The 21686-nt window shown below is 44.0% G+C and overlaps 1 protein-coding gene across 1 annotated transcript in view; it reads right to left on the minus strand.

The window, feature by feature from the left end:
- Positions 1 to 21686, minus strand: part of GCLC (glutamate-cysteine ligase catalytic subunit) — a 252101-nt gene that overhangs the window by 98646 nt on the left and 131769 nt on the right. The window contains exons 8-10 of the mRNA XM_085610850.1: positions 5572 to 5688; positions 5187 to 5325; positions 4712 to 4824 (exon numbers count right to left, since the gene is read on the minus strand). Coding sequence (XP_085466976.1) covers positions 4712 to 4824; positions 5187 to 5325; positions 5572 to 5688 — 369 coding nt within the window. The remainder of the gene's footprint in view (positions 1 to 4711; positions 4825 to 5186; positions 5326 to 5571; positions 5689 to 21686) is intronic.

The following is a 21686-nucleotide window of genomic DNA, read 5'->3' on the forward strand; positions in this document are numbered from 1 at the left end:
TCCGCCTTTAAAATATCCTCTACTGGGGGATTTTTGTGTAGTGGCTTTGAATGTAGATGAGGTGTCTGCGCCCATATTTTTGGAGGCTCCTCTGTAGAAGGAGCGCCGAAAGGAGCCACACGTTTGTGGAGACTGTAATGCTCCCATGGACCTAGCAGTCTTGGTGTCCTTTTTCATTTTTTCAAGGGCAGTGTCTACAGCCGGCCCAAATAGCTGTTCTTGGTTGAATGGCTGACGGAGTATGGTAGTTTGTACCTCTGGCTTAAAGCCTGAAATGCATAGCCAGGCATGTCGTCTAAGGAGCACACTGGTGTTAATTGATCTAGAGGCAGTGTCTGCTGCGTCAAGTGCACATTTAATTGACGCATTTGAAATTAACTTGCCCTCTTGGATAAGGACATTTGCCTGGGTTTTATACTGGTCAGGTAGATGTTGTAAGAGATTTTCTAACTGGTCGTAGTGTGCCCCGTCCTATCGTGACAGTAGTGCTTGGGTGTTGGCAATACGCCAGTGATTAGCTGCTTATACTGCTACTCCTTTGCCAGAAGCTTCTAGCAGTTTGGATTCTTTATCCGGGGGTGGTGCATCCCCGGAGGTCTGGGAGTTGGCGCGTTTACTAGTGTTGGAAACAACCAGAGAACCCAAAGGCAACTGTCCTTTGATGTAAGTAGGATCTTCAGGGGCAGGCCTATATTTTTTCTCTATTCTAGGGTTAAGAACCCTGGCACGGACGGGGTCTTTAAATACTTCGGGGGCATGCTTAATGACTCCTTTGATCATAGGTAATATCTGCACTGACTTTTGAGATTGTTCAAAAGTATCTAAGAGGAAATCTTCCTCTTGTGCGTCGGAGTGCATTGTAACACCATGAAAAAGCGCAGCTCTATTTAATAATTGGCCAAACCCCAGGTGATCATCTGGGGGAGATGGTTTTGAGGGATATGGATGTTAGGATAGGGAATGCCCATTCATCAAGTGGAGGGGTATCTGGATCCGTGAACGGGTCATTAGGATCACCCCCACCCCCTGTGTCATCATCATCACCACCCAGAGGTGGTGTATGTGGTGGAGAAGTTACAGGCAAGGGTGGTGTAGGCAGAGGAGGTGGGTTAGAAGGCAGTGTAGGAGAAGAAGGGGGCTTAGGCAATGTTGCAGAGTCCTTCTTGTGTACAGGAACTGGAGCAGATGGTGTGTCCAGTTTTCGTTTTTTACATGGCACAGCCGTGACCTGTCCAGTTTTTGGGTTGATATAAATCTTTTTCTGCCTTGGATCGATGAGATCTGGGTGAAAAAGTTCTTGTTCCTCGGTAACAGTTTTCGGGGCCGATTTTTTCGGTTCCGAGCGAGGTTGTGGTTGATCCATATAAGTTTTGGCTTTAGGAGGTGTATCAGAGTCCTTAGCCGTTTGTTTCGGTGCCAATGATGTTATTTTCGGAGCCGAAGCTGGATCTTTAGGCTTGGGAACCTTCGAAGCCGGCTTTTCTATGGGCTCTGGCATTTTTGGGGCCGATTGGAGGTGAAAGGCGTCGGAGCCGATTTCGGCACCGAGTGTTCTTTTGGCTTAGGTGCCGAAGGGACAATGACATGTGGTTTGCTCGGTGCCGAGCTACCGGAAGGCTTGTCTCTTTTCTTCGGAGCCGAGCCTGGAGGCGGGGATTCTGAAGGATGTTTCGGTCTCGACTGGGGCCAACAGGCGAAGTCTTGACCACTGCCTTTGGTTTCGGAGGGGTTAGGGCAGGGGCAGTAGTACTCACACATTGCCCAGGAATGATGAGGTCGTCTGAGTCTTCAGCCTCGGAGATGATTTCGAGATCCTCGGAATCTTCTTCTGGGACATCTGGGCCTTCATCAAAGAGGTCCTCTGGTTCCGGAGCTGGTCTCTGTGCCATGATGTCTTCTAGCCCTTCGATCTCGGATGGTCTTTTTAGATCAAAAGGATGCACAGGCTGGACAGCTGGACTTGTCGTGTTCAGGAGATAGGCACAGGTTGCAGACCTTGTGATGGTCACTGTGCGGAAATTTTGCTCCACACTGGGGGCATTTTTTTAAAGGCGTCCTTTCCATGAGCCGTAGGCCTTCCGGCGTGGATAGGCCCAGCGACCCGCGGCGACGTCCGGAATTGAGCCGATTAAACCGATGTCGAAGATGATTCGATGGTTTTTCTGTAAATTTTGCGCTTCGAGAAGCTTAGAATTGAGATTTCCAACCGGAGCAGAAAAGTTGCAGCCGAACCCAATGGCGGAAATAAACAATCTAACGATGTAGTTTATGCTATCGTCCAAGTGAGGCGTCACCTATCTCGTGACTACAAAGGCTTCTTCCAAGACAACAACGTGCAAGCATCCGAGCCCAACACCAGATGCCGATCTACTATGCTGGTGTGATCTGCAGCTCATAAGCCTCGAACATATATTTGAGCTCACTTTGCTGGTAAAAGCCTCTGCCACCAACCTCTCAGGAGTCAGGTGCTAGGTCTCCAGGGGCAGGGCTGTGGCCCATAGCCATAGGACGACTTAACAGGGGAGCTGCCCATAGTTTAGGCAAGGTTGCCATCAATGTCCTTGTCAAAGATTTGTTAGATGGCAGCAAGATCTTTGAAGAAGCAGACCCAGTTTGCAACATTTCCATAACTAGGTTTGCCTAGGTCGCTAACATGGGTGGCTGAAGATCCAGCACTTCTAGTACCCTACAAACTACTACTGTAAAAGAGGATCTCTTTTGTGGGGGGCTCTAGAGTCCAACACTAGCTCAGTGGAAGAATCCAGGCCATTAGCATTCCGTAAATATTAGTACAGACCAGCATCACTATAATTTGGAGGTGGTGGGAAGTAAATTATCCACCTCCTCGTCATGCTGGACATTTTGAAGGAGCTGAATGGCGTCCAAATCTGACATTTCAGACTGGCGTTGAGGAATATGCTATACCTTGTAGCAGGATTGCAAATGGGCATCAGGGTCAGATGCGGTGCCACTGGATTAGAGGCCTGCACCAGACCAAGTGGGACTGATGAGGCATATGGCGCAGAAGAGCAGGGACAATGCTGGTGAGGGGCCTTGTGGAGGCCCAACTGTGGCAGATGGCGCCAGGAGAAGCACCCAAAAAAAACCCCCAAAAAACACTGATGTCAGCACATAGAGGGGGCACTTCTACACGGCGTGAGATACCAGTGTAACCCCAGCCTCACCCCCTCAACCCTCCTTCCACCCAGTGAGTTCACCCATTGGGCTCAAGGGAGGACTAATTTCAAATTTGGTCTGGGGACTTGGGCAATTCAAAAGGAATCAATGTTAAGAAGTATGCCATCAGAAGACATATTCTACATTCATAAATATCAGTGTAGGTCCTATTCTGGTAAAGTAAATGACCTCAATTCAAGGGGAAGAACAGATTATTAAGACCATCTCTTTCCCAAACGTATGGGTACAAAAATGCTTGTACCGCTGCATAATCAGTTTTGGAAAACCATAAGTTGCTCCATTACCTAGTGAAGGGGCAGTGGACATCCACCACCGCGGGTAGCAAGAATTCCATAAGCTCTAATGCAAGGAAGGAAAATGGGTCCCTTCTGGTGGAAAAAGGCAGGTATAATTGGGCTGAAGCACGCCCCTAACTTGTGCGCTATGGTGCCACTGATCCTAATGGGATGATGATGGCTACTCCCTTGTCTGTGGATGTACAATTTGGGTGCACCAAGACCAAAATTCTTGAGTTCTGGGAAAGCAATGTTCACTGCTTTGGGTGTGCAGGGGCACATCCAACAGATCTGAAGGACCACTGGAGGAATAACATAGCTCAGACCCAAGTGTAAATGAAAGAAGCAGGCTGACATAGCTGTTCGCGCCGTCCGGGTGGGGGGTGGATTATGGTGGATGGTCTGGAGCTTGAGTGCTCACAAGTACTACATGTGCTGAGAAGAGTCACAGGCCACAAGCCAGTCCCACAGTTCAATGTCCAGACAAGAGCGGTCATAATGAACTCATTACAGATCCCACCATGTTCCTGGAGAATATAGTACGATATTGCCTTTGAAGTTTCAGCACCTGCTTGCCATGCAAACAGCAAGACCTTTCATTTCCTGCATATTGCGCACAAGGACATCTGCCACAGACCACCAATTGTTTAGTCATTTTGTTCCCAAATAGGTTTATTCACAGGGGTATGTAAAGAAGACAGTAAATTGCGGTTATGTGGTGCTACTGAAGCTACTTAGACTGTACCCTACAGATTCAGAATGGAAAGTGTCACAGAATTTGACTAATTCCTTTGACAAAAAAACCCAATAAGAATAGGTCTCTGCTAAGACCAAGTTTATGTGGTGCATTATGGTAATGGGCACAAATGAAATATATTTTTGAGCTGACTGGAAAATGCGCGAGTGGGCACGTATGAAAGCCGCAAATCCATGGAGTCTTGTGGCTGTTTTTTAGTCTTCACACAACACTGCTACCACCTGTATAGATGTTTTATATTATGACATTATAGCCAGTGTTTATATATTACAATATTTGAAATTGTGGGGTTTCAAAATGGCTACTAAGGAAAAAACTTTAATTTGAAACTTCAATTTGAAAAGTTAGGGTAGGATTTCATATCTACGTGCAATGGTAAATTTCAGGCAATACATGAGCACATACCAGATGCACTTGGAATGGTACTTTTTCTATGGTGAGAGCACTTAAATGCAATTTCAATCTCAAAGATCCATCATACCTCAAAATGATCAGACTCCTTTTCATCATCAAGACATATTTTCTCTTCGAATAAAGTAAGTGGGTCTCGAATAAAAAGATGTGCAATATGTTGTGCAAGAAGATGATCAATGCCTATAAAACAAACACACCAAATTACTAAAAGAGTACATATTATACTCTTGTTCTATTTATACATACAACTATACCTTTGGGATACACAAATTATTAAAATAAAAACTACATAGAGGTAAATAAAAAAACAGTATAAAAGCACTCCAAATTATAGCACCAAAATAGATTTTAACATGTCAGTGGAAAGTCTGCATTTATATCAGGGATCTCGATACGGCCAATGCACTGTTTGGGAGAGAAACATCAGAACACTTGATAAACAAACCAGACTGCTGATCTAGAGATGGTGGGCCTATGCCAAGTGCTATAACAAGTGTGGTCAGGGCTAATGAGACTGCATAGCAGTAGGAAGGCAGACTTACCATCATTTACCAGCTGCTTGTAAATTTCCGAATCTGTAGTTAACTCAATGTCATTGTAGTTTTCACCACACTTAGACAAGTAGCTATCTATTGAATCATATCGAGATTTACTAATTCTGTACTTGTTGGTCTTCAGTGGCTAGAAAAGAAAACATGAGATAATACATGACTGCAATCAAAATAAATATAAAACATTAGTTACAAAATAGGTGGTAAGCAACATCATCACAAATGCAATAAATGTGTACATTAACCTCAGAGGGCCTGTTTACAGATTCTAAAGCATGCTTTGGAAATGCAATCAATGTACTGGAGTAACACGTATTACCTGAAAACACTGGTGTTGGAGCACTGGAAATAAAGATAACTGTTAAAATGATCATACCTCAAGCCCTCGTTCCTCTCGTGTTCGGTCATCCACAGAAGCAGAGATAACTCCCCACCGACAATCAATATCAGATATGTATCCTCTGTAGAATGGAGATGCAGCACTTAAGGCCATCTATAAATATAAAGAATTGATCAACACAACAGAAAAAGCAAATCTACTGAATTAAGTAACCATCCGATTTTCTGGCGTGGAGAATGATCTAAAATTTTACACCAGGATGACTTGTAGCTTATCTTTACAATATCACACTTGATGCTGGTGTGATTTATGTATGGCATCTTCTGATTTATTCAAGGTTTTATTTGATGCCACTTGACAGCATAGCTGTGCAGTCTATGGCGCCTTTTCAAATATGTAGGTTTCATGCTATATTTATCAAATTTTAAAATGAGTTAGTAATAAGAAAAATATTTCTTCAAGCGGCAATATCTTCATTGTTGGACTCATGTTTGCAACAAGCATTGGCAAAGCTAATAGGTCTTGCCTTTGCAAGATCGAATGGCTTTGTTACGGTTAGTTAGCCATGTTGTACAGTAGCGCCGGCTGCTGTGGGACATGGTTGATAATAAATAACACTATGCTGTATCCAATGCTGGCTGTGACAATGTTATTCTTTACTTTAAACCATGCTGCACAGTAGCTGCCCTACTGTACAACTTGGTTAAAAAACATATTGAAAAAGCCGAATAGACTTTTGCCAATGCTGGTTATTTATAGCATTCTGCTAAAGTCATAGACTGAAAGTTTTGTATGAACCACTTCTCGTTACAAACCTTGCAAGTTAGCAAGGAAAAGATCGCAATACTTAGGTGTGAACTGTTTAACAGTAAAAAAAAAAAAAAAAAAAAATAATAAAAAAAAAAAAAGTAGATGGAAGGCAGCTGGCTCAGTCAGACTTGCATTTATATATTGTAGGCACAGAGATGGCAATGTAAAAGTGGATTATTTCCAGGAGGAGGTATTCAAAGGTAGCTTAGGTGGGCTGGTGCAAAATACCCAGTCGGTAAACCTACTCTGAGACTGGAGAGCTGCTGAGAAACTAAAAGGGTAACATACGCTCACTCAGATTAATAAGCATTTACGATGCAATAGGTCTCGCAATGACATTATTTCGAGCTATTGACATTGTAAATGGCAATGCCTTTAAAAAAATTAAAAGGCATTGTTATTTACAATACCAAAAGCAACACCTATTGCACGTGCTGCCTATCAACCAGGTTTACAAAAGTCTCACACAAGTGTTTTCTAGCCCCACCAGGCGGCCTTGCTTCCAACTTCGCATTATTCTTTTAGTCAGCAATATCAACTAAAAGAATTGCGCATCCCTCATTTCAAACAGCGCGCTGGCTATTTTTAGAGACAGTTCACATTAAATTTGCGCATTTACTCTGAAATAAGCCTCTAAAAATAATCAGGTATTTTAGCAGTCGCGTGCAGTGGCACAGTGAACAGAGCGTTCGCCGTGCAATCCATCCTCCACTGGGGACTCGGAGAAATAAAGTTGGAGGCGGCAGAGATCATGTTTGCTGACTGCGCGCACATATTCTGAACATGCACGGGTCTCGCTTTGCTGTGCATTGGTTGGTTTCCTTTTACGTGGGTAAACAGCTCAGGAGAACATATTTCTGATCAACAGTCCCCGCTGTGCTAGAAACAAGGGAGCAGTTTGAGATTTTCAATCGCACCGAAATGTGAAATATTGATGAATACCACACCTCACGGTCAGCAAAAGAAACTGGCCGAACACCAGGATAAGATCAAACCAGATCGAAATGACTAATTATTTCATTTTCGTGATAGGCAATACGAGAAAGGAGCGGAGTTTGCAGTACATCCTCATATCTAAAGAGACTGCTGAAGGGAAACATGTAACATCGCTGTCGGATCTCCTGTAGCTGCTGCTAGATCCGCGCGGGATCCTCTCGTGCAGATAGCATCTTCGAGTCACCGAGCAGGTTTTATTTTACACCGACAAGCTGTTGCCTAGCAACAGATCACAGCCACCAGGGTGTTGGACGGACTGCCTCCCAAGGCCACGGCTGCGTTACAGCAACAAACGCAAGCTGCAGTAATTACAAACAGAAGGAAATGTCACCACTCCAGGCTGCAGAGGTACTGTTTTATCAGGGAGAGGAGGGTGCGTAAATTCAACAACAAAACATTTAGCTCAAGCCTTACACTAAAGCATCACAGAAGCCAACAGCAAACACAGGAAACGTTTGTTAGGAAAGAAACTGTAATTCGTATACGTGTAAAACTGATGCTTATACACAGTGCTTAAAATGGAAAAATAGAAGTGCAGGTACTCTGTACCAGAGTACCTGTTTATTTCTGAGAAGTGCAAGTACTCTCCAATTAAAAGTATTACGTCACTCTTGAGAAGTGCCGGTACTCTCCTTCTCAAAATAAAAAAGTGCCGGTACTTAGTACGGGACAGTACTGGCCCATTTAAAACACTGCCGGGAATGTATGGCAACAGATAACGGTAACTTTATTACTTCATAGCACCCCTGTTAATACAAGCTGTTACACATTTTTATTTTTCAGTCTTACATAGCTAGAACTTTGCCCAAGTTCATTAGAACGCTTTGCATGAACACCAGATAAGAGTACACACGGTTAGGCTATTTTTTGAAGGCACAGGGAGATTAAATATTTTGCCCAGAATCACTGGATGCTGGGCTGACCCAGGGACACGAACCTGGTTTCCCAGTTTCAAATCGACAGCTCTGGATCTAGGCCACTGGTTGCAGCTACGTCAGGATTACGTCATGGCTGGTACCGACAGTCGGTCATCTCTGACCGCAGATCCGTAAATGTTGAATAAATAAGGCTGCGTTACCCATCTTAAATCAGTGCAGGGGGGTCTTCCGCTCTCCCCTCAGAGCTGCACTTAACGTCATGAGCCACGGTTTGTAGAAGGCTCCATCCTCTCTGCCATCAGAAGGCAGAGCTGCTGTCTGACTGGGGAGCGGTGGCACAAGACCCGCCGGCAGGCGTCTCTTCAATGACTACCCTTCCCGCTCTAAACCACCTCCCACACACACATGCTCGGATTCAGCTGGTTCTCCTCAGCCAGAAAGGGTTTGAGAGCAGGACGTGCGGATACGCCGGCACCCACAGGGACACGGGCTGTGCATTCATTTTCTGCCTGCACGTGTGGATGTATTTGTATGAGGGCAAATGCTGCATGGGTGAAGCCGGGATAGTCTCGGCCTTGGCACCCTCCATAATGTGCGGCCTGTGAAAATATAGGCTGAGAGGAGCTTCGAGGCTGGAGACAGATCACAAACACTGATCACACATGCATGGATACTTACTAATTTCCACCGTGTTCGGTATAAGGATAACCTGGATGGAGTAAAGTAAACACATTCATGCGAAAACTAGTTTGTCCCTGCCTGCAGTCCTTCCTCCTTTTGGGACGGCCCATCCGGACTGGATCCTTTGCTTCACGGCTTGTTTAGATAACAAGCCTACTTTAGATAAGAAATTGCTTCACGACAGCAGTGAAGCAAACGATCTAGTACGGATGGGCCGTCCCAAAAGGCGGTAACAAAGAAGCCTCATTTTCAATGGGAGGCCACCGTTTACCACGATGACGCCATCCAATAAAAATGAGGGGCGGGGCTTCAAGCCTCATTTTGAAATGTCTTCTCACAATAGGTCTCGCAGAGCGAACAGCGCATGTGCGCTGCAACGCTAGGCGAGACCTAAAAAAGGGACTGCTCCTTTAAGAATTCAGATCTTCGTGCTTTGCATGGTCAAATCAGCAGTTTGACCATGCAAAGCCATGACATTGGTTACTTACCTGTAACCCCAGTTCTGCAGCATTAAATATTTCATATACTTACATGTTTAAATAATTCACTTTCTGCAAGCTGAAATTTCACAGTAACTTGAAATAGAATTATACACTGTTAAAATGGCCATAAGGTTGACAGTGCTTGCTTAGTAGCACATTTATCTGAAAGGTTTTATATAGTGCTGGCTCGACCAGGAGATATCAGAGCGCTTTACATTTCACATGTAAACTTAACATGAACAAAAAATTACAGGAACAAAGAAAACAGTTGTTCAATAGCAAAGCCTTAAGATAGGTAAAATTAAAACAGATTGATTAAACAAAATGGGCAAAGAGCAATATACATGAAAAGCTGATACGGCAGGCTATTTTAAACAGTAACAATAAGCGCAGGTAAAGTTCGATAACTAGTGAAGGTGGGAGAAAAAAAATTCAGGGTTGGACTATGGGTGCGGGATAATTAGATAAGAATGGGTGGGAAAGAACCAAATTAGGGAAGAGGGGGTAATGAAGACAGATTTTAGGAGGAGAGGGGTAAGGGTAGTAGATGGTAGAAAAGGGAGAGGGGGGTAGGGAGCGAGAGAACACGGTGGAAAAGAAAGGGGTGGGGGGGGGGGGAAACAGGGGAGGGATAGTGATGAGGAGAAAGTATAACCATGACCGGGAAGTAGAGTGTAGGGTCAGAGGCGAGGTTATGGACCCCAATACTTGCTGAGAAGGTGGTGTGTAAGGTCTTTTTTTAAGCTGAGGTAGGAAGGGTTACATCGCAGGTCCTTGAGGAGAGCATTCCAGATGTTCGGGGCATTACTGGAGAAGGAGCGTGATTGTGTGGTTTTCTTTTAACAAAGGGCGGATGAGGAGGAGCGCGTCGGTCTGGTGCAGCCTGCAATTTTGAGTTTGTTTCTGAGGTACAATGGGGGTATTTTGGTGGAGAACTTTATGTGTAATGCATGCTGTCTTGTAGGAGGATCTACCTTCAACCGGCAGCCAATTAAGGGCCTTCAGGGCTGGGGAGATGTGGCCAAAACGATTAGTTGGCACATTCAACTCATTTGAAACAACCCAAATTTCAGCCAGTGAGGAGCGGACATCTCCACCTCCCCCTTAAAGCCACCATTGCTCATATTTTAACTGCACATACGAAGGGAGGGGAAACCTGTGAATAGATCCGCTTTAACGTGTCGGCCCTTATATTGGTTGCTTTTCTTATTCAGCCTTGACTTTGATATATATGGACGTCAGCGACTCTAGTCTTCAGCTCTCATCAGACTGTTATTTGAGGGGTGCTATGCGATTTTCACAGCAGGACTGCCCAGATGGCTGGCCACGGTTACAAAGGCTGACTAGGAGTAAAGATCTTGGAGTCCTGCTTGGACTGTAGACAAAGGAAGATTCACAATGATGGTCCTCATAAGTGGACTCTATTGCCTTTATGCTAATCATAAAGCAGCTCGCTGCAACATCATTACAACCTCCTCTTCAAAGACACTTCAGGACTGGGAAAGGAGGCAGACTCTTTACCCGGCTAACGGAAAATGTAGATAATTGGATTAGGCTTCCACTATCATTGACTGGGAGAATATCTATTATGAAAATGGTGATTTTACCACAATTTTATTTTTATTCCAAATAACATAACTATCCTCCAGTCGAAACACCTATTCAAATACTAGCGTACACAGCTGATACGGCTCGCCTGGGCTGGTTAACAGCCTCGTATACGGTGGGATCCACTTACTTTGCCCTATGAACTAGGCAGATTGTGAGCTCCTGACTTAGAGAAGTATTGTAGAGCCGCGATTAGCATATTCGCCCACTATTGGATATGGCCCACAGGAAACACCTTTTCTGTACTTGTAAAGGAATGCGGCAGAACCTCTCTCTCTGCCCCAAATGCTCACTCCAGGAGACTGCGAGTCTTTGATTCCATAGCTGTTACTACACAAGCCTGGCAAACACTATTACACAGACAGGCAGGGGACTTCTTATATGCTCCGGAAATGCCCCTCCAGTGGTGTTTGTGGTTTCCGCTGGGCCAAGATGTTGGGGCGAGAAAGGCACTGCACACTAAAGGCATTGACACAATGGGAGATTTAAGGATGGTACATTAGCGACCTGGGAGGCATTACAGTAACCGGACAGACAGCCAGTTGGTATAGCATCATTCCACTTTTTGAGAGCCAGACACCCTTGCCGTACTCCAATTGGCGAGGATCTTCTGGAACCACAGGCTATGGGGGCACTTACCACCCTTATCAAGGTGGAGGAAACTCTTAAACTGATCACTAAATTCTACGCTAGCCTACAAGACACTCGCACGTCTGAAGCTCTGAGAGTTAAGTTTGGAGTGGCAACGTGATTTGGGCACTCTCCTCAGTGACAAAGAGTGGCAGTATTGCTGCTGCTCTCGCACCCGGTCGGTTTCTCTTAACTGGAGACACACAGACTTCTCCATTTTAAATTCTTACACCGGGCTTACTGCACCCAGAGCGCCAGTTTCGGTGTGGACTAGCGGAGAATACCCGCTGCTGCAGATGTGGTGTGGAGAACGCGGGATTCTGGCATTTAGCTTGGCAATGCCCTAGGATTTATACATACTGGGGTAAGAGGTTCCAGGAGTTGGGTACTATTATCAGCGCGGACTTGGAACCAGACCATAAGATGGCACTTCTTGGCTGGGATCCCTCTGTAGATAAGAAATGCGTCTGTTGCTGGCCATCAGACTTTTACTGGCTAAGGGCCGGGTGGCGAAGTGCTGGATCGGAGGTCCAATTCTACGAACCAAAGAGTGGCACGCGGACATGTTGTACTGCAATACGCAGGCCGATGTATATAGCAAATTGCTTCCTCCCAGAAGTCGTCCCAGAAACTACTGGGTACCATACCAAACATACCTCTTGGGTAGAACTGCTGGTGCAGTATCAGATCCGCAGACTGCTCCCAATGTGGCATTGTCACAGGAGGCAAGAACATAGACAATTGTGGGGCTCACGGAAGGAGGTTAGATGGCATTAGAAGGGTCACTGAGTGAGAATCGGACTGCACACGGGACACCGGTCAGTAGAGTGACATGATAACATCACGTGGGTTGCTATCCTAACTAAGAACTAAAAATGTAATTGTACAATTTGAATTCCCTGAATGCCTGAATCACACATGTGAGAACTAATGATCTTTTGTACTGTTGTGATCTGTTGTACTGATATACTTTTCCATGATACGACTGTTTTATGTTGTATGTACCTTGTTCCATAAAGAAACTAATAAAAAATAAAAAAATAAAATAAAACATTTCCCGCATGTCCTGGAGCCAAATGGGCCCTGGTAAGGGAGGTTGGCATCCCTTCACCTCTGAGGTAAGCCAGATTTGCACACCAAAGGCGGTGGGCTCCTTGATGCTCCCTGCCTTGGAATGCTAATTTACCAGCCATCTTGGAGGCGGTGTAAAAAACCTCCCTCTAGGGCAGGCATTGTTCCTGACCTGCTGAGAGCGTGGACTCTCAGCCCTGGGGGTCAGAAAACGGTCTGTGGTGGCAGGCTGGACCGGACCAGTCAGCACACTAGGGGGGCTGGTAGGCTTCAGGCTGGTACTTCTAAGGCACCTTCTGGGTGCATGTATTAATAAACCCATCACTGGAATCCATGTGGGTTTATTAATACAAGATGTTTGATACCAAACACCATATGTTTCAGTGAAGCTATTATGTACCTGGGGAACTCATTTTGACCAGTGCCCAGTACATGCTTCAAGGTGGCTTCTCTGCTCACTTGCAATGTCCAGTAACAGAGCTAGACATCACAGCCTCATGCAGATATGTCCTCACATAAAATATAATGCACATTACCTTATGGGGTTAAAGGCCTGATGTTGGGGTTACTTCCACATATTAGATGCAGTATCTTTGGCATGACACACAGTGGTGTCATGTCATGTGTACACTAATGGTATGCACTATGTCACGCAGTCTGCAATGGCAGTATTTGTGGAATGTGTGCATGGGTCCCTTAAGGGTGGCAAAAGATATGCTGCAGCCCTTTGAGACCCTCTTTAGCACTCATGCCCTAGGTACCTGGGGTACCATTTACTAGGGACTTAGAGGTGCAGAAGGCCTAAGGCAAATGTAGTACAACTAGACACCATGTTGTTTTGGGGAAGAAGCACTGGCATGGAGGTCGGATTAGCAGGCCTCAGTGCACGGTTAGTCGCAAATCAGCATCCAGTAGTTAAAAAAGGGAGCAAAAAGTGTAAGTGTGTGTGTGTGTGTCATATATATATATATATATATATATATATATATATATGCAACAAAAGCCCATTTTCCTGTAGGCAAGTACTGAGGAGAGAAATCAAAGAAACCCCCTGAAATAACAGTCTAGGGAGAGCTGAAGACAAAATTGGCTGAAGTACAGGGAGTTTGAAGTCAAAAAAGAAAATCAAACAATCTAAGGTCAGACTTAGATTCGAGCAGAGCCCTTCTCAATCGCACAAGACATGCGGTAGAAATATGATCTAAGGTGGCTTTAAGGGGGAGTAGGAGAGCTCAACAGTTCAACCTCACTGGCTGCAGTTCAGGTCGTTTCAAATTATGTGGATGTGCCACTAAACACTATAGTTGAGGCCATGGCACTCTTCATCACTGTTTATTGCTAGAGATACCAGATTGAAATTATTCAAGCATATGAAATACCAAATGCTGGAGTGCCATGTAAGTAACTTATGTCTTCTCATGTTAAAATCAACTGCCTGATTTGACCATACAAAGCAGGATACAATGCAGAATCTGGATTTCTTAAATGACCATTTCTTGTGCATTTAACAGCGGGACCTACCTGGCAAAGACCACTGGACCACCAGGCTGCGACGGGACGCTGACGCTGTGTGTTCCCCTCGCCGCCACCTTCCTTCGCTGGCCGCAGTGGGGGGGAACTACAGCTCCCGGCATCCTTTGCTTTCCGGATCTCCTTCTGCCCAGTTCCGCGCCCGGAGGCGCTACATAAGCAGAGGCTCCCTTGGTGGAGCGGGGGGACCATTTCTTGTGCATTTAACAGCGGGACCTACCTGCGCGACGGGACGCTGACGCTGTGTGTTCCCCTCGCCGCCACCTTCCTTCGCTGGCCGTAGTGGGGGGGGGGGAACTACAGCTCCCGGCATCCTTTGCTTTCCGGATCTCCTTCCGCCCAGTTCCGCGCCCGGAGGCGCTACATAAGCAGAGGCTCCCTCCGCGTCGCGGGACGCGCGGCGCCGGGCTGAGCCCGGGCAGAGGGCGGGACGTCTGTGGCCGTCCGGGGCAGGAAGAGGCAGGGCTGGGCCACCCCTCTTGCGTCCATGGGCTGTAAAGGTAATTACCTACAATATGGGCAAACGTACGACTAAGACCATACGCGCTGACACTGTGGTCCCTATTGAGTTGCCTACATCGATCGATACATTGTTGGCCAACGCCCTTACTATGGTCTCCAATGAGATTGCCGACACTGAACGTAGATTGTCCTTTGGATTTCCCACCATCACTTCGCCATGTTCCCAATATCCAAAGGGTTTATCTAATCTGGGTCTCCCCCTCTCCCCCACAGTAACGGTTATTAAACCAACAGTTCAAATTGATATTGCAACCCCTATTATTGACATAACTAGTTTGACGTCTATTCCTGCTACTGACTGTTTAGTGGAGCCTGAACTAGATAAAATACCACGCTCCAACAAAACAACAAGGGAGAAACGTAAGAGAGGCCCAGTGAAATGTATCATAAATAAAAGGAAACAATTAAGTCGTTGTAGAAACCAACCTACCCCACAGAGCATGTGGAATAAAGATAAAGAGAAAGACTGTGAAACAGTCACATCAGGCGCCATAGAGGATTTATCATCTCCACCTTTACCATTGGATAAAGAAACTGAAAGATTCTTCGTTTTTACCAGTAGATCAGAGTTTCCAGTCCTGGATAAAGGCATCTGTGGGGCCTCTATGCCATATAATGAAAGAACTGACAACTCAGTCAGTACACAGACGGAGTTTCTCGATCGAATTACCCAATCTAAACTTAATGGCAATTTGATAGAAACTATCGTTGATACTATTTTTAAACAAGTTGAAATTCAAATAGCTAAACAATTTAATACTGTTTTTAAGAGATTGGATAAAATTGAAAACCTTGTTAAAAAAGAGGAAACCAAAAGGAAAGGCATTATTAGCGTAGATGCCGTTCGGGGCGAGAAAATTATGAATAAATTAGAATCACTATGTAATGGTCTGAGGGAGAGGGATTTGACCGCTGCTGCTGACCTTAGCCATAGTAACATCAAAGGCCCAATTGTTGTTAAAAATGTTTCATCTAGCAGCTCCTTGGGCAATACCCCACCTGTACAGACCACGGGCCCAAATCATGATCCTTCTGGAGTAGCTGGAACAGTAACGACTAGTACTATAAGCACGGATGCAAAGGCTACTATTACCCCGCTAGCCACCTTAACAGATAGGATAGGCAATACTTTGGACAACACACGCATTAGCGGAGGTGCACCAGTAAGAAATAGAACCACTAATAATTTAGGGCCGTCACTCCACTTACCCCCAGAAGCCTGCCCATATGTTCTAGTGTTAGCAGGTGTGCCAGCCCTTAAAGAAGGTCAAAGTGAGTCATGGGTACAATTACATAATAAATGTATCGATTGGCTGACTAAACACAAAGGGGCAAGATGGGACATCTCAAATGAGATTATATCAACTCGTCGGGTAAGTTGGGTGGGTCCACAACATAAAAACATTAGTGGGGACTGCATAGTGATCAATTTTAGACATCCGAACTCCGTAAGATTTTTCATGGACACACATAACAACCATGTTAGTTTATCTACTGCAATAACCCTCCACCCATTGGGCTATTTTTATAGGCCCCCTCATAGACAATTCCAAGCGGTTTCTAATACCATTCCCTTATCTAACCGATTTTCTGCCCTATCTGATTTAGGAAGTCTAGATTGACCACTATTAATACCTCCTATTACATCGGATAAGATCACCAGCATAGTGCCTCTGGAAACGGCAAATCCTACATGTATTTATACACCTTGTCCAGATGGATTAGTACCATCACACGTAGTATGCCCCGACCCTCCCATTGCCCTTCCTTTTTCTACCACCATTCCATCTACTGATACCTTAAGTATCATTAGTTGGAATATTGCCGGGCTTCCAGGTAAGATGAAAATTAAAGAATGGGTTACCTGGATAAGTAATTTTGATGTGGTAATGTTGCAAGAAACATGGTGCACATGCGCTCAATTACTGGAGGGTTTTTTTTGTCATAATTTTATTGTACCATCTCCTGCTTTGGGGCGCCCAAGTGGTGGTCTATCTATCTGGACAAAAATTTCTAAGGATGTGAAAATTGAACCTTTACATGTGGTCAGTAAACACCAGATAGCCGTGAAATATGTTGCAAGGTTAAAGATCTGTTTTATAAACTTTTACAACAATGATTTCGTTAACCATCCTAATCCCACCTTTTTAGAATTGTTTAATTTTATTGATGAAGTTGCGAATGGAGAAAAGTTTGGCCAATTTGATGGCATTTGTGTTGGCGGAGATTTTAATGCCCACATTTATCCTATATCTCCGCCTTGTAGACGTGGTTCTGAATTATTGGACCTATTACATAGTAGGGACCTAGACGATGTTATGGGCTATAGTGGAACCTCCAAGGGAAAGGTACCGGCCGCCACTTATATCGGCCGTGGTAGTTCAACCACGATTGATTGTATGTTTACCTCCTCCCTCCTTAGCGATGTCCTACTTAAATCCGAGGTTGTTAGTAGCTCATATAGTGATCATCTGCCAATAGTAATCCATCTCAAATCTATTAAAAAATCTGCAGGTCGACATGAGGTTGGAGCCCAAAATATTACTGTATCTACAGATAGGCTTAGGATTGTTTGGAGAGGGATTGACAATCAAGAGATCCTAACTAATGTGATCAGGAACAATCCTTTGTTGATCTCTAACTGCTTAACACCCGGTGGTCCCGATAGAACTAAGTCCTTCTGTGATTTATGCATAGTTATAAGAAGGGCAATCTCCAGACCATTAAAAGAACAGAATATAAATAAACAAAGATGGTTTGACAATAATTGTTCAAGGGCTAATAGAGAACTTAGAAAGGCCTTGGAAGCCAAACCTCGCGACGTGTCCCTTGTCAGTTCACTACGTTCAAAATATAAACACGTATTAAAAGTTAGAACTGAGGAGCTTTTAATAAGCCATTGGGACAATCTCACTAAAACTGCTGCCCTAAAAGATTCATCTGGGTTCTGGAGAGATGTAAAGAATTTGAGAGCCCTGGGAAGCAATATTACCCCGATAAACTGCAACATTACAGGAGATTCATGGGTTACCCATTTCTCAAAGCTTTATGCTGCAGTTGGAGACCCTATTGAGGATAATTTCCCCGATAGTACCATAGTCATAACATTAGAGGAGGTGGAGGAAGCAATTGCCAATAGTGCTGGCAATAAGGCCCCTGGTCCGGATGGCTTGTCCATCGACCAGATAAAATCGAATACAAGCTTTTGGGCCCCCTTACTCTGTAACCTTTTCAACAATTTGAGTAAGAAATCCATCCCCCCGACATGGTCTAGTAGTACTATTGTACCTATTTTTAAAAAGGGAAATAGGTTGGACCCAGGGTGCTATCGACCAATATCTTTGATCGATAGAACCCTACCAAGGACCTTCAGGGTGTTATTTGATAAAATTAGTACCTGGGCAGATGAAAACTCTATTATCCACCGCTGCCAGCTAGGCTTTAGGAGCAGGCTTGGCACGGTGGAACAATGTCTGAATCTTAATCTTATAATGGCCAAATACACGAGAGCTAAACAATCCCCTTTGTATTTTGGTTTTATGGACTTAAGCTCAGCATTTGATTTTGTTCACCGCTCCCGCTTATGGTCCATTCTTTTAAATTATGGTTTAGACGAATCCTTAGTCCATTTTTTGGCCAACCTTCATCGCAATTTGAAAGCCAGAGTCCGAATAAACAATGAAGGCGAGGTTTCAAACGAGATTTTAATTGGCAAGGGGGTGAGACAGGGCTGCGTCTTGGCCCCTTTGCTTTTTATACTATACATCAATGAATTATCCCATTCTTTATGTAATTTGACAAAGGATGTACCTATTATTAATAAGAAACCCATCCCGGCGTTACTCTACGCGGATGATGCGGTCCTTATGGACCGCACCCCGAATGCCCTGCGTATTTTAATATCGGGATTTGTCAATTATATGTCTGATTTAGGTTTGTGCACTAATTTTAGCAAATCCTTTATAATGACCTGCGGACCTAAAAATTAAAATCTCAAAGATTGCGATAGGTCAAAACATTTTAAAAAGCACTTGCACTTTCCCCTACCTGGGTCTGCTATTTTCTAATAGCGGCTCATGGCAACCTCATGTCGCGATGGGGAGAAATAAGCTCTCCAAATCGATTAATTCTGTCACCTCACTCCGTCAACCACGTCAGGCCGATGTGGTTTCCAGTTTATTACAAATTTACCGGACTCAATGTCTCCCAACTGGAACATACGGCGCAGAAGTCTGGGGGTTCTCGAACTGCTCAGAACTGCAGAGAGAAGAGAACAGATTCTGTCGGAAGATTTTGGGGGGAGTTATTAGTGCACCGACCATTGTATGTCATAATGAACTAAAACTGCATTATGTTGAGGACTTTATAAGAGCTAGACCTGCATTATTTTGGTTAAGGATTTGGCAAAACCCGGCAGCTTCCCTGTCCCGTGAGATTATTATAGATTGTTTGAAAAGTGAGAACGTTGGTTCAATCCCATGGATAAATGCTGTAGAAAAGAGCCTTGTGAGTGTCAACTATGGTCATCTTTTTACACACCCCGACCAGATTGACGGCTCCCACAAAAATCTGGTGAGAAGGGCACTCTATCAGAATTTTCACAACGATAGAGAAAGAGTAGACTCCGTGAAACAATCTACAATTAACTACTTATTAATTCGGGAACCATATATCGAATTCCCGATATCACCCCAGCCCTATCTATGTAAAAAATTGGGCAGGTGGAATAGGACTCTATTATTTAGATTCAGGGACAGGAGCATTATAAATCTTATCTGCTTTCCACTGGGTTACACTAAAAACTTGGGGAAATTATATTGTCCTTGTAACCATGGTGGAACCCAGAGCATGATCCATTTCATTTTTGGCTGTGGTTTTTACATGAAATTTACAAGGCATTACCTAATCCCCTACTGTAGGAAATATGACTTAACTGACCACAACTACGCTTATAGACACTTTTTAATGTTGGGATCAGACAAATTAATTTTTAGAGTTAGTAGCTTTCTTAACGCTATTGTACGCTCACGCAGGTCTCTGAAAATTGATTAATTCTGCCAAGACATGCATTTTGCACTTTAAAGCATGAGTTGCACAACTTAATGTACTGTATTTGTCTTGCCTTTATAAAATCTATAGTTATTTTTCTTTTTGCATACCTCTAATTATTGTATGTATGATGGTCTTATGCATAGTTTGGCAAGAAGGTCAATTGTGTTTTCATTGTTGTTTTTATAAATTATATTTTATACGTTACAAGCTGTGGCCCCAAATTGTAGCATCAAATGTGTATTTTAAATTTTGTTTTTGTGCTTTTATGGATGGTTTTTTGAAATCCGAATAAAGTCTATTTGAATTGAATAAATGAGCAGTCCCCCCACCCCCCCCCCTTTTTTTTTTTAAATCAGACTGATTTTTTATTAACCTTTTATTTTTTCAGGTTTAAATGATATTCATACAGTGGTATTTTCAGTCCGATCTACTGCTATTTAAAGTTGCTGTGAATTCCCATCCTGATTGCGGGGAATGGCTTACCATATGAACGTATGAAGATAAAGATCCAATGCTGGAGAAGGAATATGCTACTTACCAGTATGCATCTGTGCTTCGCATGTAGAGCTGCAGATCTACACACTATACATAGATCGCCATCTGGTGTTGGGCCCGGATGTTTGCACTTGTTTTTGTCCTGGAAAGTCTTTGGAAGTCACAAGATAGGCGACTCCTCCTTAGGATGCTAGTGCGGATGGACATCGGCTCCATCCTCAGATTGTTTTTCGCCAGCAGGGAAATGGAGCTTAGTAAGAAACAGGAAATATGCCCATGTATGGTGTATCTAAATAAGATCTTACTGGGCGTGTGTAGATCTGCAGCTCTACATGCCAAGAACAGATGCATACTGGTAAGTAGCATATTCCGTTCGAGGCATATGAGCTGCAGATTACACACTATGCATAGATTTTATAGCAGTACCTCTGGTCAGCGGCGACCACCAGTATCTGTTTGCAGTAGTTTGAAATAGTGTTTAGAGTACAGCCTGGCCCACAGTAGCTTCTTGTTTTGTTAGCACATCTATACAATAGTGTTTTGTGAATGTGTGTGGTATAGACCATGTAGCTGCTCTGCAGATGTCATCTAAGGGAATGTTCCCTAAAAATGCCATGGAAGCCCCTATCTTTCATGTAGAGTGGGCTTTAGGATGAACAGCTAAAGTGCATTTTGCTTTGTGGTAGAAAATTTGTATACATTTAACAATCCATCTAGCTACCCCCGATTTTGATATGGGGTTGCCTTTGTGTGGCGGTGAGAAAGACACGAAAAGTTGTTTTGTCTTCCGAAAGGGTTGTGTTCTCTCGATGTAATATAGCAATGCTCTTTTAACATCTAAAGTATGAAGAGCTCTTTCTGCGACGGTCTGTGGTTGCGAGAAGAATACGGGCAACTCCACAGACTGATTGAGATGGAAGGGAGAAATGACTTTAGGATTTGTTCGGAGAACAACCTTATTATGATGGATTTGCAGAAAAGGTTCCTGAATAGTTAGTGCTTTTAGCTCACTAACTCGCCGTAGAGAGGTAATGGCCAGTAGGAAAGCAACTTTCCATGTTAGGAATTGAAGCTCAATTGGAATTGAGGTTCAAAGGGAGGACCCTTGAGACGTGTGAGAACTATGTTCAAATTCCACACAGGTGAAGGTGGTACTCTGGAAGGAATTATTCTTTTGAGGCCTTCCATAAAGGCTTTTATAGCAGGTACTCTGAAAAGTGATAGATGCTGTCTATTTTGTAGATCTGCCGCTATGGCAGCAAGATGTAGCCTTATTGACTTATAGGCTAAGTTGCATCTTTGGAGGTGTAGTAAGTAACCTATGATATGTTGGATAGACACGTCCAGGGGATTGATGTTGTTGTTATGGCAATATATCACAAATCCTTTCCACTTG

This window comes from Triturus cristatus, chromosome 6, assembly GCF_964204655.1.
Source record: "Triturus cristatus chromosome 6, aTriCri1.1, whole genome shotgun sequence".
Lineage (NCBI taxonomy): Eukaryota > Metazoa > Chordata > Amphibia > Caudata > Salamandridae > Triturus > Triturus cristatus.